This window comes from Apteryx mantelli, chromosome 2 (genome assembly GCF_036417845.1).
Source record: "Apteryx mantelli isolate bAptMan1 chromosome 2, bAptMan1.hap1, whole genome shotgun sequence".
NCBI lineage: Eukaryota > Metazoa > Chordata > Aves > Apterygiformes > Apterygidae > Apteryx > Apteryx mantelli.
The window spans coordinates 61,616,831-61,632,581 of record NC_089979.1 but is presented as its reverse complement, the minus strand read 5'-3'; the positions used below and the strand labels follow the sequence as shown (position 1 = coordinate 61,632,581).

Sequence of the window (15,751 nt, the reverse complement as noted above, 5' to 3'; positions counted from 1 at the left end):
CCTTAGTGTGCCTTGTGTTTGTGTATCTGTTCCTGCCGGGAGTCCAGGCGTTGCCCCCGCCGGACCCTTACACATACAAATTCTCTGTGTTTTCACAGAGATTTTCAATCCAATGATAGCTATTTCAGCAGGACAGAATTTATATATTCACCATGATTAACACCTGCTTGATTTATTTACACATTAATACACTCTTTTCTAAGTTTCAAAAACAATAAAAGTGACAAACAGATTTAAGTAAACAGGTATTTAAAAACTAAAATGCAGCCTCAAAAGACCTGTGCAGTCAACAGCTTCTCTCAGTCATTTTTTTCTATTGATTAACTTCCGTTTTAACCTCAGATTAACTTTCAAGGCAGCATTAGCAGCAGTTGGAATTGATTAAAACAAACATTAAAAGCAGTCACTCTTTAGAATAGAAATTGGAAAAAAAAAAACACTTTTATATAGCTAAAAGGTTCATTCCTCTATATTAGTTTTAAAAACATTGCATGCATGTAGCTGAATTGTAATTGCAGTTATAGAAAAAAAAGTTCATTTTTTTCCTGTTTCAATGCAATCTCCAGAAAAGATTGTATTGCAATTAATATCGTATATTGATTTGAGGAAAAGTTGCGTATTTCAAGCCACTGTTTTTAAAACTGAAATACTTTAAAACTACATTAAAAGGAGCTCTGAATGTGAATCACAGCTTTCTTTTGGGGAAGCTTCAGACTGTTAGACATCCAAAGCACAGTTTGCTCTGTGGCTTTACAGCAAATGCCTTTATTTGAAATACAGAAGAGATTTAGCCTAAAATCTCCATAGAATTTAAGGTTAAAATTTCTAAAACTGACAGAGAAGCTACTCAGACAATAAAATTCATCAGGAAAATATTTATTTACCAAGAAAATGGCTGAGTCCTCTCTTTGAGAGATTCAGTGATGATTTACTTGGAACATCATTCTAGGGTCATCAGTTACTCTAAACAAGGGAAATTCAGGGGTCAGGGAATACACTATGTAAAAACTGTAATGTCTGCTAATTGGAGTATTACTGATTCATTTGTATACCTAGCTGAAACCTGGGAATCTTGACCATTATATGAAAGAAACTCTTGCACGTTTATAACTGGAACCTTACTTCTGGAGATTAATGACCTACTCTAGTTAACGTTCCAAAAAGAGATTTTAGTCTCAGTAATGCTAAAATATTCTCAGGAAACGTAGTCTTGATAGTCTTATCAAGACACTGTAAGACTGATGCATATTTACTGGTAAGGATATTTTAAATGACAAACACAGTACCTTACAAAATTCACAAAAGGACTGGATGTCTTTCCAGATAACAAGAACATAGAGTGCAAAAAACAAAAAAAATTTGTTTTCACCTGGAAAATACTTGTGTTAGAGAGTATAAGGGAGATTACAAAGTTCCACTCTCAGAGGCTATGAGACCATAATTACTTACTGGAAAACTTCTAGTACTTTGCTGAACAGAGCACATTTTCTACTTTAGCTGGAGGACATAACAAACTATAGACATGGTAGTCTTTTCAAATACATAAGAAATGTGAAAATTTTGAATTACTGAATTTGAGAGTAATTTCTGGCTAAAATATATTTGCTTACATTCTTAAGGTTAATCGTAGGTCACTATGCCTTCCCATTAAATACTACTAAAGAGATTAAAATAAAAGAGAGAGAGACTATGAGAATGCATTAAGTTACTTGGCTCAGTCGGCCATGAACTTCTAGCCACCAATGAACAGCAAATTTATAAGCTGTGTAGATCAACCCTGCCATTCTAGCAGTTCAACAGCCTACAAGGGTTTTAATGCTGATAGCAACATTCACCTTGGCAGTAGACTTCAAGCAACCTCTCGAAGTGAAGATAGATGAATAGTGAGCACCAGTTTGTTTGGTTTTTTTTCCTAATGTGCACAGGTCGGTCTGAGATTTTCATGCCAGGACTGTACATGAAATAGCACGTTCCAAGCTGAATACATAAGTTAAATACATGTTAGCAGTTACAAAACTTCCTATGCTCATTTACGCATGCTGTTCTTATCAGCTCACTTTCACTCAAGGATAGAAGTTTTTCAAAGGCTTGAAACAGTTAACCTGCTAAGAGCCCTGCATACCTTACACGCTGTAAGTAGCCAAATGTAATTCAGGCTGAATTGTGACAGAGAATGAAAAATAGATCTGATGTTTCAGGCTTGGAGCAGCAAATTATCATGTTATTCACTGAACTCTCCTTAGGCCCAGCCAGCCATACATCATCTGTCAATACTCCAAATTCAATCTATAAATTAATATCATGAGTTTTGTGCTGTCACTAAAAGTATGCTATTCTCAGGAGAGGTCAGGAACTGCAGAAGTTGCATTATTTTTCAGGGTGATAGATATTCACAGATCCCAGGAGATCTGTCCTATATTCCACATAGATGAGCAGAAGCCTTCGTATCTCAGCTGATATCTGGCTTCCACTTCGATGTGTGCATATTTGTGGAGCGCTGGCAGGATATTACATCAATGATCCTAAAGAAGTAGAAGTATGCCCAAATAAAGGATGTTTTTTCTTAGGTAGGCATGAGTTAAGTATTTGTACCCTTCTATTATTATTAGAGATTTTAATGTGAAAAAATAATGGAAAAATACTCTGAAAAATATAACCTTTCGCAAATGATGCATCTTAACATGGTCCTATCATTTCTGCAAGGTTTTAAGGGGTAGGTCTCCAAGTGTGCTGTTCCTAGAACTGTTTGGGACCTTTCTCACTAAATGCAGTTTCATCAAATCCTGAATGCGATATCAGAAATCTACCCATCTCTTTGCCAGTGTGCCTAGCAGGCTTCTGAAGAATCCAAGATTTCAGCATCAAGGGCAGCAGTATCATGCTGATGAGGGCTAGTAGCCTAAAAGCCTGAAGAACAGCTACGCTACAATAATTAGGCCTTGGAGTCCTGTCCAAATTTCCAGGGAAAACATCTTGTCTAAATTTCCTTCTCACAAGAACATTTTTTAATCTATTTTTAAATTACAACCTTTACAACACAGAAAGTAGCAAATCTGAAACCAAAGAAAGGTACATTATTATAATATTTTGTAGTACTATGTGCTAGAAAGTATAAGTCTAGAAAAGAAACTGAACCCTTTTCTCCTGGGTGTACAACAGACTTCTTAAAATGCAGAGTCTCATTATCTTCTCTTCCAAAGTACCTATCACAGCAGAGGCCTCTAGAACAAATTATTCAGACATGCATTCACATGAGTAACAGTGTAGTAACGATTAACTATGTGCTGGTATGCCATCCCTTTTCAACCTTAGCACTCCTGATACATTTTTGTTTCTTTTTTTATGTTCAAAAAAACAGAAACAGACAAGTTATATTCTATTAGGAATGACACACACATATATGTGTGTGTGCGTGTGTGTGTGTGAGATTCCTGGTGGAATATCACTTCCTGATAGAATTCCTGATAGAATATATATTTTATACATATCTATATAAATTCATATATAAAATAATATACACCAATAATAGGAAGAGCTTATATTTTAGTAGGACAGAGAGGCATCACAAGATTACTTCCAGCTGCATTTTCTATGATAAATATAATTAGACAATGATTATAGTCTTCACTTTTTTTTCCATTCATGATAACACTTATTCTATACTGTTCTGTACTTCCTGATAAGAAAATTTGAGGCTATGGTTGGCTAAATGCCAATCTGACCACCATTTCAAATGAAGTTCTTTGATCATCAAAATAAAAGCAATGTAATACACATAAGAACCTGAGTAGCATGCAAAAAAACCCTTAACTTTAATAATATGATAAAATCTAAATTTAAAAAAAAAAGCAAAAAAAAAAAGCACTTTCTATATTGGAGAGGCAGCAAGAAATGACTTTGCTTAGTATAGAATGCCACATCCTTAGCATGAGGTATTCTGAGAGCACTGTAGTGGTTCTTAACACAGATATTTCAAAAGTACTTTTAAAATGAAAACATTAAATTTGTATGCAGTCCTCACCCTTTTCCACCCAAGCACGTTGTTTCATAACATGATTCCCACATGTAAGAATACATTAAAAAGCAATCCTGGAGAGTATTTAGCTTCTGCATTACACAAAAATACTCGCAGTTTGAAGAAACAGGGTATTCCTTAGGATGAAGATGACATGCATTTACTCCTGTTTCAGAACACAGTTCATTTATTCTCATGTAGTGCAGGAAGCCAACTGTGCAAACTTCTCTGTTGAATGCCAAGATCTACCCACAGAATACAAGCATCTAGAGAGTCCAGAAAGAAGTGGACAAAGAGGAGGAGATGGGGATTTTTCTCTATTTTGCATAAAATGTTTGAATATTTCATATTTCTTACTGCTAATAGCAATTACAAATTTATACTACAATTTCATGCATGCATATTTTAATGCAAGCAGATTCTTTATACATATAGATACACACACACATCTATTTATCTATATACACACACATAAATATATATATATCAGATTCATATAATAGAGAGAAGTCCTCTGAGACACTGAGCCTCAAGCTGAGAGAAAGAGCTTCTTTCCTTGGCTTTGTCACATTCATCCGCCATTCAGTTAATGAAGTTGCACTTCCACTGCCTCTTCTGCAAACCACTAATAACAACTCATAATAAGAGACCATTTTATTTATAAAACTCATCAAGATTTTCAGATGGTTTCCAGGAATAGTTTTATCATTCTGGAAGATCACATTTTGCCAGTGTAGAACAGGCAAGGTATACTGACATTCTGGTATACACAGCACAAAGGCGTGTTAAAAATAGGTAGTGCCTTAGTATTTTAGCTTCTATAATAAAATGTATTTACATGACAAGATGTAGATTTGGACTTTCTCATTCATAATATGATTAAAAACTATTCTAACTTTTCACTGAAATTCATTTATGTTATGAATTACAGAAAGGATAAGACAGTAACACTATATCTTTGTTTCACAGGACCAGCAGTTATTTATGGTACAGTACATTTATCAAATCCCCCAAGAATCTCAAAATGGGATCAGGAAGAAATCTTGTCATATATAGATGCCCAATGAATGAATAATTTCAGATTTCAGTTTTAAAGTAAACAGCCAGAAGCTAAGAGCAACTTTTACTTCTTGTTAGTCAAATGTTATGCCATGTTGTTAAACTGCATTTTTCTGGGCTTGTGCCTTCACACTAACATAGACTTTGTTTTGGTACAAAATATGGAGGTTGCAGATATTGCTAGGTTCATTAGGTGTTTAGCAACTTAAGGGGGAAAAAAAAAGCAAGTGATTATAAAACTTTTTATTAAAGTCTGCCAAACAATTCCAGGCCTCTGGATGCCTGATGTCCTGGACTTCACTATCACTATCCTATTTCCACCCCAACCTCACTGGGAAAGGTAAATGTACGCTGAATTTCTATTATAGGGCAGAGGTTTTGAGATTTACGTCTTTATACCAGTTTCTCACAAATCAATATTCAGCTGAACTTGTACCATCTACCAGGTGAATTTGGAATCTGCTTTCTTTCTTCTGCTTGTCTTCTGAAGCTGCTCAGCTTCTGCAGGCAGCAAGATTTTTTCTCCTCCTTCACTCCCAAAGAATCCTACAGTCTGTAAAATGGATGATTCACTATTATCTTAGTTATCCTGCTTAACTTTTGTGCCTATGGGAACAGTTTATATTTCATATAAATTTCAGTCTCTATGAGTAAATTTGTGACATGGAAAATACAGTGTCTACACTTCAATATATTTGTCCAGGAAGAAAGAATAATATGGAGTTTCTCCACTTATTTAGATGCACTATGTTGAAAGTTAGTAAAGAGCAACCAGACAAGTTTACAGCAGGTGAACATCAAGGGAACGCTGAACACTTAACACATCTGCAATAAATACTGTGTAATGAAATGTTACTGAAAAGGGAATATTTTCAGCTCCCAAATGTTTTGACCTAGCCTCCAAAAAAGTTACCTTTACAAATTTCTGCAGTTAGAAATCTTACGGCTTCCAGCCAAGTTGCCAAGAAAGTTCTTGGGTTTTCTTCTGTTGCAATAGGTGGCTCAAGGTATTCAGCAGGAACAGCACAATTTGTAAGCCTGGGTACCCCTGTTTTGTGCTCTTCCTGAAAGAATACAGGGCTGAACCATGAGTGCCACGTAGAAAAGTCTCTTTGCTGCTGAAGTAGAAATATGCTCTTGTGTCAAGTTCTGTGAGAGGCTAATGAACGCTTCCCACTCCTTTTGTCACATGCACGTGGCCCTGCTAGGCTGAAGTTAACCCTGTTTCATTGCTGTCCCCCGTTTGCCCTACAAACAGGGAACGCAGCAGCGCTCTCGGCTCAGTGACCTGTCTGAGAGAAGTGCTGAAGGGATGACAGGCATTGGCAAATGCTGACAAGTGTCTAACATTTTCAAATTTAACATCTGGCAATCGTACTAAAATACGAGATTGTCTTCCCAAAATATTAGAAAAGAAAAACCCACAAAACATGCTAATTCATTTTAGAACTAAGTTTGTACCTCAATTAATAATCTAAAATTAGATGGGTGGAAAAGGGTCAAAATTAATAGTGTAATATCTGTTCTATCGAAAGCAGTCTCCTGAAGATGGGGCAATATTTTCTGTATTCCTTTCATCTATTGGTTATACACGTTGCCAATGTGCGTCAGAAAGTCATAACAATATAGTTCACACAGGCAACCACAGAAAAATGAAGACCAACAGGAAAGCAACTATCTATGAGAAATAAAAGAGAAAAAAAAAACCAAATATTTCTAATTTACAAATGCTAAAGGCAGGAATAAAAATACATATTTTTAGGTAAACGTGAACAGACAAAAATATAGAAGTCATCATTAATGAGAGGGAACTATTTCTTATGAACAAAAGAATACACATCCTAAATATTAATCTTAGAAAATAATGTTTATAACTATGACTCATTTGATCTTTGCCCCCAAAGTGTATAGTATTGCAAATATAATTATCAAAAAGGGAGAGTGTAAGAATCCAGGGCAATACATTTGACCTCATGCAATGTCGTCTTTTGATTTTTTCTTTTTCTATTTCAAAATATTGCGGAATGCACGGAAGTGAGAACATGCATCTGACCTCCAATGAACTCTATATTTTACAGAGAAATAAATAAATAAATAAATAAATAACTCCCCTACAAAGTAGAAAAGATAGGGTCATAAACTTTCATAGAACAATCCATGCTACTGTAAAAGAGAAACGTACCATCTTTCAGAACCTTTTCAACTATATAGAACTAATTTTTCTACAAGGAAAAGGGCAACCTTGTTTGTATTTTTCTTTCCAGGACCAAAACTCTATTTGGGATGCTGTTCTTCACTTCTAACAGCCTCCACATTCCTATAGCTTGAAACCCACAGAACTAACAGTGAAAGTTGGAATTTATTCTGTTTTTTTTTTAAAGATTATGTAGCCATTTGTATTGTTAGTCATAATAGAAAATATGACCACTAATGGTTTATTTTAAAGTCTCAATGTCTCATTGTAATTTTAATCCAAACCACCCAGTTTCTTAGCTGTCAAAGAATACATCGATATGAATTACATGCATTACATTTTGCATATGCCCTTAGGTCATAGTGTCTTCACTCATAATACATAAATCTAGCAGAAGTAATGCAAAATCTTGGTATCATGTACAATTACAACTCAGAATCTTTAAATTTATTTAAAAAAATAAAAAGCCAGAAACATCCAGAAAGTTCGAGATACCAAGCCTGAGTTTCACTTATATATTTATTAATATTTTATAGCAATCAGTCATTGAATGAATTCAGTAGCATCCAGACTTGAAAGGATTTCCAGATTTGCTTGATGATACAAGGTAGTTTATAAAAACACACAAGGATGGAGAAGTATTTTCTGTGTTTGATTTTCATCAATTCCAGTTCTGAATTATCACCATATATATCTATATACATATAAATAAATATATATATATATATATATAAAATCCTCCATAATCTTCACCTTGAAAAATTATCAATATTATTTTCCCTCACCTTTCACATTAGAAAGCTGTTCAGAACTTCACTGCTTTAATTGTTAGAAATTTTCCTCTAAATTTCTTGTCTAAAGTGCTATGGTTATTTGAATGGCTATTTGCATCTTCTACATTTGTTCTTGTGATAAAATCATATTATATCTTAAGCATCTCTCCTTTTCCTCTCAGATGTATTTAAAAGACAACAGTAATATCTTTTTAATCTCTATTATGCTGGAGTAAATATGCTAGAAATGCTTCATTTTCTTTCTTGGTATTCTATCCAATTTATCCTGCTTGTCCAGTTGGCAACCTTTAACTTTATCTCAAGTCTCAACATACTGGCAACTTGAGAGCTTTGCATTTCCCCATTTTTAAAGCAACTCATAAAGTCATGATTCTTGATAACAAAATTGTTAAAATACCCTTAATGGCAATAACTTCCACATGATTTTCAGGGGTTCTGAAACCTTAGGATGTTCCTTGGTAAGGTGGCAGCAATTTCCCATAATCAGAAGAAGGATTCCCACTGTTTACAGTTCATGTTAAGTTCAATGAGTTATAGACCATTTTTCCTGTTATTTAGCCAGCCATTTCTCATTAGTTTACTTCCACTGAAATAATTCTGATGGTAACTGAGAGGATTTTAAAATATTGCTTGCTAGTCACCAAAGTCGCAACTCTCCCTCTGCTAGATCAGATGTCAGAAGACACATCCAGAGCAGGAAAGCCCAGGAGCTTAGGCAAAATCCATAGGCTCCCAGCCAACACAACCAGTGGCCTGGGAGGTATCACAGCTTTCAGGCTTTCTGGGGAGGACCAGAATGTTCTAAACCTTTAGAGAGGCATTTTAGCAAAGAACAGCTTTTTGCTGTGCTTAATTTCATTGTTAAGAAAGCCAAGTACCAGAAAAAGGTGGCATTTTGTCACACAGACTTTGTTTCAGAGTGCACAGGGAAAGATACCTGCTTATAATACCAAAAACAAAATGATGCAGGTTATTTTAAATCTTCCTAGGTACAACTCTGACTAGAAACCCAATCTCAGATTGTTAAACCCAATTAACCCATCTCAGCTTTGAGCATCATTTTCTCCTTTCCAGGAAATTCCTCATCATTTCTCCTTTCCAGATCTGTGCTCAACAGACCCTTTGCAATGGGATCAGCACTACTATCCTGCCCATCTTCCTTAGGAGGTCAAGATGCTGGGAAACAAAATATCTGCTTCTGCTTTATAATATTTATAGTATTAAAGGTGGAAAAATATTCATATCATGAAACTTTGGGCTCCTAAATAATTCAAAAATGTCAAGCAGCTATGAAACTAGGACAAGATTTTTGACTGAGTCAAAAACACTTGAGTGGCTCTTTCCCACTGAAGCCATGGGAAAGAAGACATATTAACAGAAATAAGGTATTATTGTGTGAACTGAAGAAGCAGCCTGGCTTGCCAAAATTATCACCCAACAGTAAACCATGAAGCTGAAGCTTAGGCACTGTCCCATAGCAACCACAGACGCTAAACTTTTTTTTAGAGATCTGAGAATAAAAAAAAAAAATCACATGAAAATGTTTTAAATACAAAGTAGGTCTCTAAATATTCCTTAAATAAGTTTCATAAAGGAAAGGATAGCACTTGGCATATTTCAGCATCATTGAAAATGGTAACAGTTCCTTGTGGGAAGGCAGAACTCAGTTGTTGAAATGAGCTGCAAAAGAAATTTTTTTTAAACCATATTCTGGTTCAGAACACACAAAGGATCTGGAGTTGAACGGAGTCTGATTTTAATGAAACAAAACAGTACATCTATGTCATCTGATGGAAATGATGCAGTTTAGACATATTGAAGGCATGGTGAAGGGTAAACTGGTAGAAACTCCACTATATCCACAGTTAAGTTTTGTAATCTTTCAAAAATAGTTATCCAACACTTTTATAGGAATGCATTATAGGAATCCACTTTTATAGGAATCCATTATTTCAGGGTCTACACCAGCTGCCAGAGGACTCTAGATAACATTAAGAAGTATTTGCTATGGTCTGTTATCTTTAAGGGGCCAAGAACTTAGAATCATAGAATAATTCAGGTTGGAAGGGACATCTGAAGGTCCTCTAGTTGAGCCCCTGGTCAATGAAAGTCTAATCAGACCAGTTTGCTCAGGCCAGTCAAGTTCCAAACACCTCCAAAGATGGAGACTTCACAACTTCTCTGGGAAGCCTGTTTCAGTATTTGATCATCCTCACAGTAAAAAGTATTTTCCTAATATCTGTTGGAATTTTCTGTATTTCAGCTTGTGTCCATTGCCTCTTGTCCTATTACTGTGCACCTCCGAAAATAGTCTGGCTCCATATTGTCTGTATCCTCAGATCAGGTAGCTGTAGGTATCAAAAAGATCTCCTCTGAAGCTGTCTGTTCTCCAGGCTGAACAGCCCAGCTCTCTCAGCCTCTCCTCATATGCCATGTGCTTCAGTCCCCCGATCAGCTTGGTTGTCCTCCTCTAGGCTTGCTCCAGTATGTCAATATCCTTTGGGGAGCTCAAAACTGGACACAGTACTCCAGATGTCTTACAAGTGCTGAATAGATAGGAAGGATCACTTCCCTGGATCTGCTGGTTACACGCTCACTGATACTGCTCAGGATATGGTTGGCCACCCTTGCTGCCAGGGCACACTGCTGACTCCTGTTCAGCTTACTGTTGATTAGGACCCTCAGGGCCTTTTCTGCAGAGCTGCTTCCAGATAGTGCTCAGCCTGCATCGTTGCATGGGGTTATTCCATCCCAGGGGCAAGACCTTTTGTTTGCTCTTGTTGACCTTCCTGAGTTTCTTGTTAGCTCATTTCTCCAGCCTGTCCAGGTTACTCTGAATAGCAGCCCTGCCCGCCGACATATTGACTGCTCCCCCAATTTGGTGTCACCAGCAAACTTGCTGAGAGTGGTCTCCATCCACCATTCAGGTTGTCAATGTCAATATTAAACAGTTTTGGTCCCAGTACTGATCCCTGACAGACACAGCTAGCTACTGGCTGCCAGCTGGACTTTGCACCACCGATCACAAATCTTCAAGCCCAGCAGTTCAGCCAATTTTCCACCCAACTTATCCTCCACTTATCCAGCTTGGTGATAAGGAGGCTGTGGGAGATTCTCAAAGGCCTTGCTAAAATCAAAGTACACAACACTGACTGCCCTTCCCTTGTCCACAGTGCCAGTCACCTTCACACAGAAAGCAATAAAGTTGGTCAGGCATGATTTGCTCTTGATAATTCTATGTTGGCTGCTCCGAGTCTCCTTCTTGTCCTTCACGTGTTTAGAAATGGCTTCTAAGAGGATTTGCTCCATAACCTTCCCACGGACTGAGGCGAGGCTGACTGGCCTGTAGTTACCTGGATCTTCTTTCTTGCCCTTCTTGATGATGAACATGACACCTGCCTTTTTCCAGGCATCAGGAACCTCCCCAGATTGCCATGACCTTTCAAAGATGCTAGAGAGCTACCTAGAAATGACATTGGCCAGCTCCTTCAGTGCCCTCAGATGCATCCCATCTGGTCCAATGGACTTGTGTCTGTCCAAGTGGGTTAAGTGATTCCTCACTCTGTCTTCCTCTACTGTGGGTACTACTTCACTCCCAGAGACTGCTGGGAGGCTCAGGCACCTTAAAGGTCTCAGGACAAGCCTTACCAGTGAAAACAAAGGTAGAAAACGTGAGGAACCTCAGCGTCTCCCAAGGTGAGTACCTCAATCTTTCCCATGTCCCTTGTTGCTAGGTCCCCTGCTCCACTGAGCAGGCATCCACACTCTACTTCATCTTCCTTTTACTGCTGCTCTACTGAAAGCTGTGTTGCCCTTCGCCTCCCTTGCTAGTTTCAGCTCCAGCTGAGCTTTGGCTTTCCTGACTCTTTCCTGGGTGTGCAGGCAACGTCTCCATATTCCTCCCAAGTAGTCTGTCCCTGCTTCTATCTTCTGTGTACTTCCTTTTGTGTTTGAGCTCAGTCAAGAGCTCCATGTTCATCCATGCTGGCCTTCTTCAGCAAATGTCTTCTGCACATTGGAATGGACTATTCTTGTGCCCTGAGGAGGATGTCCTTGAAGACTAGCCAGCTGTCCTGGGCCCCTTTGCTCTCCAGGAAAGTTTCCCAGGAGCTCTCCTGCCAAGTAGGTCCCTGAACAGAGCATTTCCCCTAGTTGGTTTGCTGATCACTGGCATCAAGAAATAGTCTTCAATGTATTCCAGAAATCTAGATTACTGGCACCCAGCCGTATTGCACTTAAAGCAGACGTTGGGATGGTTAAAGTCACCCAAGAGTACTGGGGCCTGTGACTGTGAGACTTTCTCCAGCAGCTTCATCTGCCTCCTCGTCTTGATTAGGAGCTCTGTAGCATACACCCACTACACCATCATCTGAGCTGGTGTGTACCCCCTTATCTGTGGGTGAGGGCCCACAAGCTCTCTTCTGGTTCATCACCTGTCCCAAGGCAAAGCTCAAGACACTCCTTTGAATACAGCATAACCCTAACATAAGGCATCTCATACTGGCACCCTGGCAGCATCTTAAAGGACTTGTATACGTAACTGAGTTCAAAGCTGAGAAAGTGCATAATCTATGTTACTGAAGAGAAGGATGACTGGGCCGGATATTCTGAACTTTAAGTTTGCTCATTCTTTGCAGAATGAAGTAATTCTTTGCAAAGAACCTTGAAATTATGATTTTCTGGCACTCGTCAAAGTATACCTGCACCATAAATATTCTAAGGAAGGAATAAGATCTTTTTATTAGAGGAAGAGGAGAACAGGAAAGTTTCTATAGAACTAATTTCAGTGCCGTTGAAATACAATTTAAGTGCTTTTATTAGTTTATTAATCATATTAAGGTATAGAGTCATTATTACTTCCAAACAGAAGAAATTCAAGTCTTTGATGTGAACTACTTTTCTAATTATTTGTTGAACTGTTCCTAGAAAGCCACTCATTTTCTATATGTGTGTTTTAACATTCAAAATAAAAAACAAACAAAACACTTTCTGTGAATTTATCTTTCATGATAGGAAGTACAGATCACTGCTTGCAACACTTGATCCAAAATCCATTTATTTCATGATCTTACACACTTCTAACCAATCTCCTCCAAACATTTCTTGAACTTTGTTGCATTATATCTAACTTAGAGTGTACACCATGGAATGTTTATATGATAATATAAAGATACACAATTTTAAGTTGTACAGTTTTAAATATGTCAGTATACAATTAGAAACATTATCAATAATAAATTTCTGTTTCTTTGTTTAAACCTTTTTCCAAGTGAAATATCCCATGGGACACAGACATGTGCAATCACATTTTTAAACAAGAAATAGGGTACTTTAATAATGCAGCATTCGATGCAAATGCCAGGTAACTACCTGTCATTGTGTACCACACGTCCCATGTCAGCTCTCAACTTAACTTAGTCATTATACCATGTAGCAGTTCAAGCTGCAGAGTGCTTGACATCTGGCTTTAAAATATCCTGAGGTTTTAGCTGTTATTTACCTCTTTGCAATGGCAGGATTATTATTACGTTAGTAAGCGCCGATAGCAAAACTTGGTTAAAAAACTGAATATGTTTCACGTCTTGACTTAATAACACCCCGTAGGGTATTGTTTACTCGGTTTTAGAAGCTTAGCAGAAAATCTCCTGAGTTGTTAGATTATCCGGGTGCAAAACCCAGCCAAAGATAAATAATGGAGGAAAGAGCTCTAAACACCCACAAGACCTTCCAAAGTATATTACAAAAAACAAACAAACCAACAAAACCCCCCAAACTCACCATCAAAACCCCACATCTTAAAGTTCTTGTTTACAACAAATTCCCTTTAAGCTAAGGATAACTATCTGGTGTTTTAAGGTAATTCACCTGAGCAATTCCTTGAGATATAACCTGATTTCTTCAAGCTGGAGATGCAGTAGCAATCACTTACCTGACTCACACGCAAATGTCTTTGACGTCTCATCATGAAAGATAATTGCCACTGCATGCTTCTTTGTCTCTCGAGGCAATCTAGTTATGTTTTTGATATTGTGCAGCTCAGTTACCTTAAAATGAAGAAAAATATTTTAGGCCAGTGTATAAATAGTAAAAATAAAAATACTAACTATAACTATTCAATTTAATGATGTTTTATTATTTATTTAATATTTACTATTCATTTAATAATGTTTAATGATGCTATTTAAATTTATAAGTTTGCCATTCACAAAAAAACCCCAACAATATATAAATATGTAGAGTCTGAAGTTGCAAAGCTTTCTATAAAATGTAATGGGTCAAAAAATGAATGGTCTACTTCTTTAATAAAGCTCTGCATGAAAACATAGTCTTGTGATACCTCTAAAACAGATTTTCCAATTTCTATATTTATACAAGTTTGATCTGTTTCATAATCTGCATCAAATATATACACCGAGTAGAAATAGCAATGTCTTGTTAGGTAAGGGACATAACCCAATTATCATGTCGATTAGTGTCACTACATTTGTATGGATACAGGTGTATCTGTCTTTAAAGTGGAATTGTCATCCTTGTCAGAACTCAAAATTTTATTTTATTTTCCAAATAGTTCAAAAGCTTATCAAGAAGAAGTTATTCATATTATAGTGAACATACAGTGTAAACAACACGTCTATTTCCAGCTTCCTTTGATGCAAGTAGATAACTACAATTAACACAAATTAAAGAAAAATATGGTTTTCCAAGCAGAGCTGGAAGCACAGCCTATTTTAAGCTGCTTAACACTTCTCATTATGAAACCTTTCTCAGTTCCTTAAGTATAGACAGAAAAAGTTTTCCCAGAGTTCTAAGTTTTCCAGGCAAGACATCTGCCTCATGCAGAATTATTACTTTTTATTTAAATGGCATCTATATGAGTTTGGCCATCTATGGCTAGTGAAAAATGAACTTAAAGTAGGGTTTTGGGGGAGTTTTGTTTTAAATTCTGATGCTGTTTATGTGCAGCTCTAGCATTCCTGTTCAGATGTGAGAAAGGATTGTTTTTAAGAGACAAAGATTTTATATTGAGGAGCAAAAAATTGGAACATGTTGGGGGAAAAAAGATCACAAAAAAAGGAGAGCAGAAGAGCAGTAAGAAATATCAAGAAGCCAGAGAAATAAACTGGGAAATTATGAATTGGAATGTATGTGTTCTGGTGAGAAACTTGCGACCAGGACTGAAGAGAGCTATAGGCAAAGGTTTACCTTGGTGCCCCTCAGCAAAACTTGGTCCACTTTTTCAGTGGTTTTCCTGTCCTGGGGGACCCAAAACTGGACATAGTGTCTAGATGCAGTTTAACAAGTGCTGAGTAGAGGGGAATAATCACTTCCCACTGATCTGCTGGCCATTCATACCACTCATGGTGCTGTTGGCAACCTTTGTTGCCAGGGCACACAGCTGGCTTGTGCTCAGCTCACTGCCTACCAGGGCCCCCAGGGCCTTTTCAGCAGAGCTGCTCACCAGCCCATCCATCCCCAGGTTGTATTGTTGCAGGGCTCCTCCTTCCCAGGGCAGGACATGGCATTTGTCCTTGTCCAGTTTCACAAGGTCCCTGCTGGCCCATTCCTCCAGCCTGTCCAGGTCCCTCTGGCTGGCAGCCCTGCCCTCAAGTGTATCAGCTGCTCCTCCCCAATATGGTGTCATCTGCAGACTTGATGAGAGCGTGCTCCATTACCTCATCCAGGTCACTG

The 15,751-nt window shown here is 37.5% G+C and overlaps 1 protein-coding gene across 2 annotated transcripts in view; it reads right to left on the bottom strand.

Moving 5' to 3' along the window:
* The window catches only part of DOK6 (docking protein 6), a 266,798-nt gene that overhangs the window by 128,665 nt on the left and 122,382 nt on the right, over positions 1 to 15,751 (bottom strand). For both annotated transcript variants that reach the window (XM_067290751.1, XM_067290752.1), the window contains exon 3: positions 13,992 to 14,106. In XM_067290751.1, coding sequence (XP_067146852.1) covers positions 13,992 to 14,106 — 115 coding nt within the window. The remainder of the gene's footprint in view (positions 1 to 13,991; positions 14,107 to 15,751) is intronic.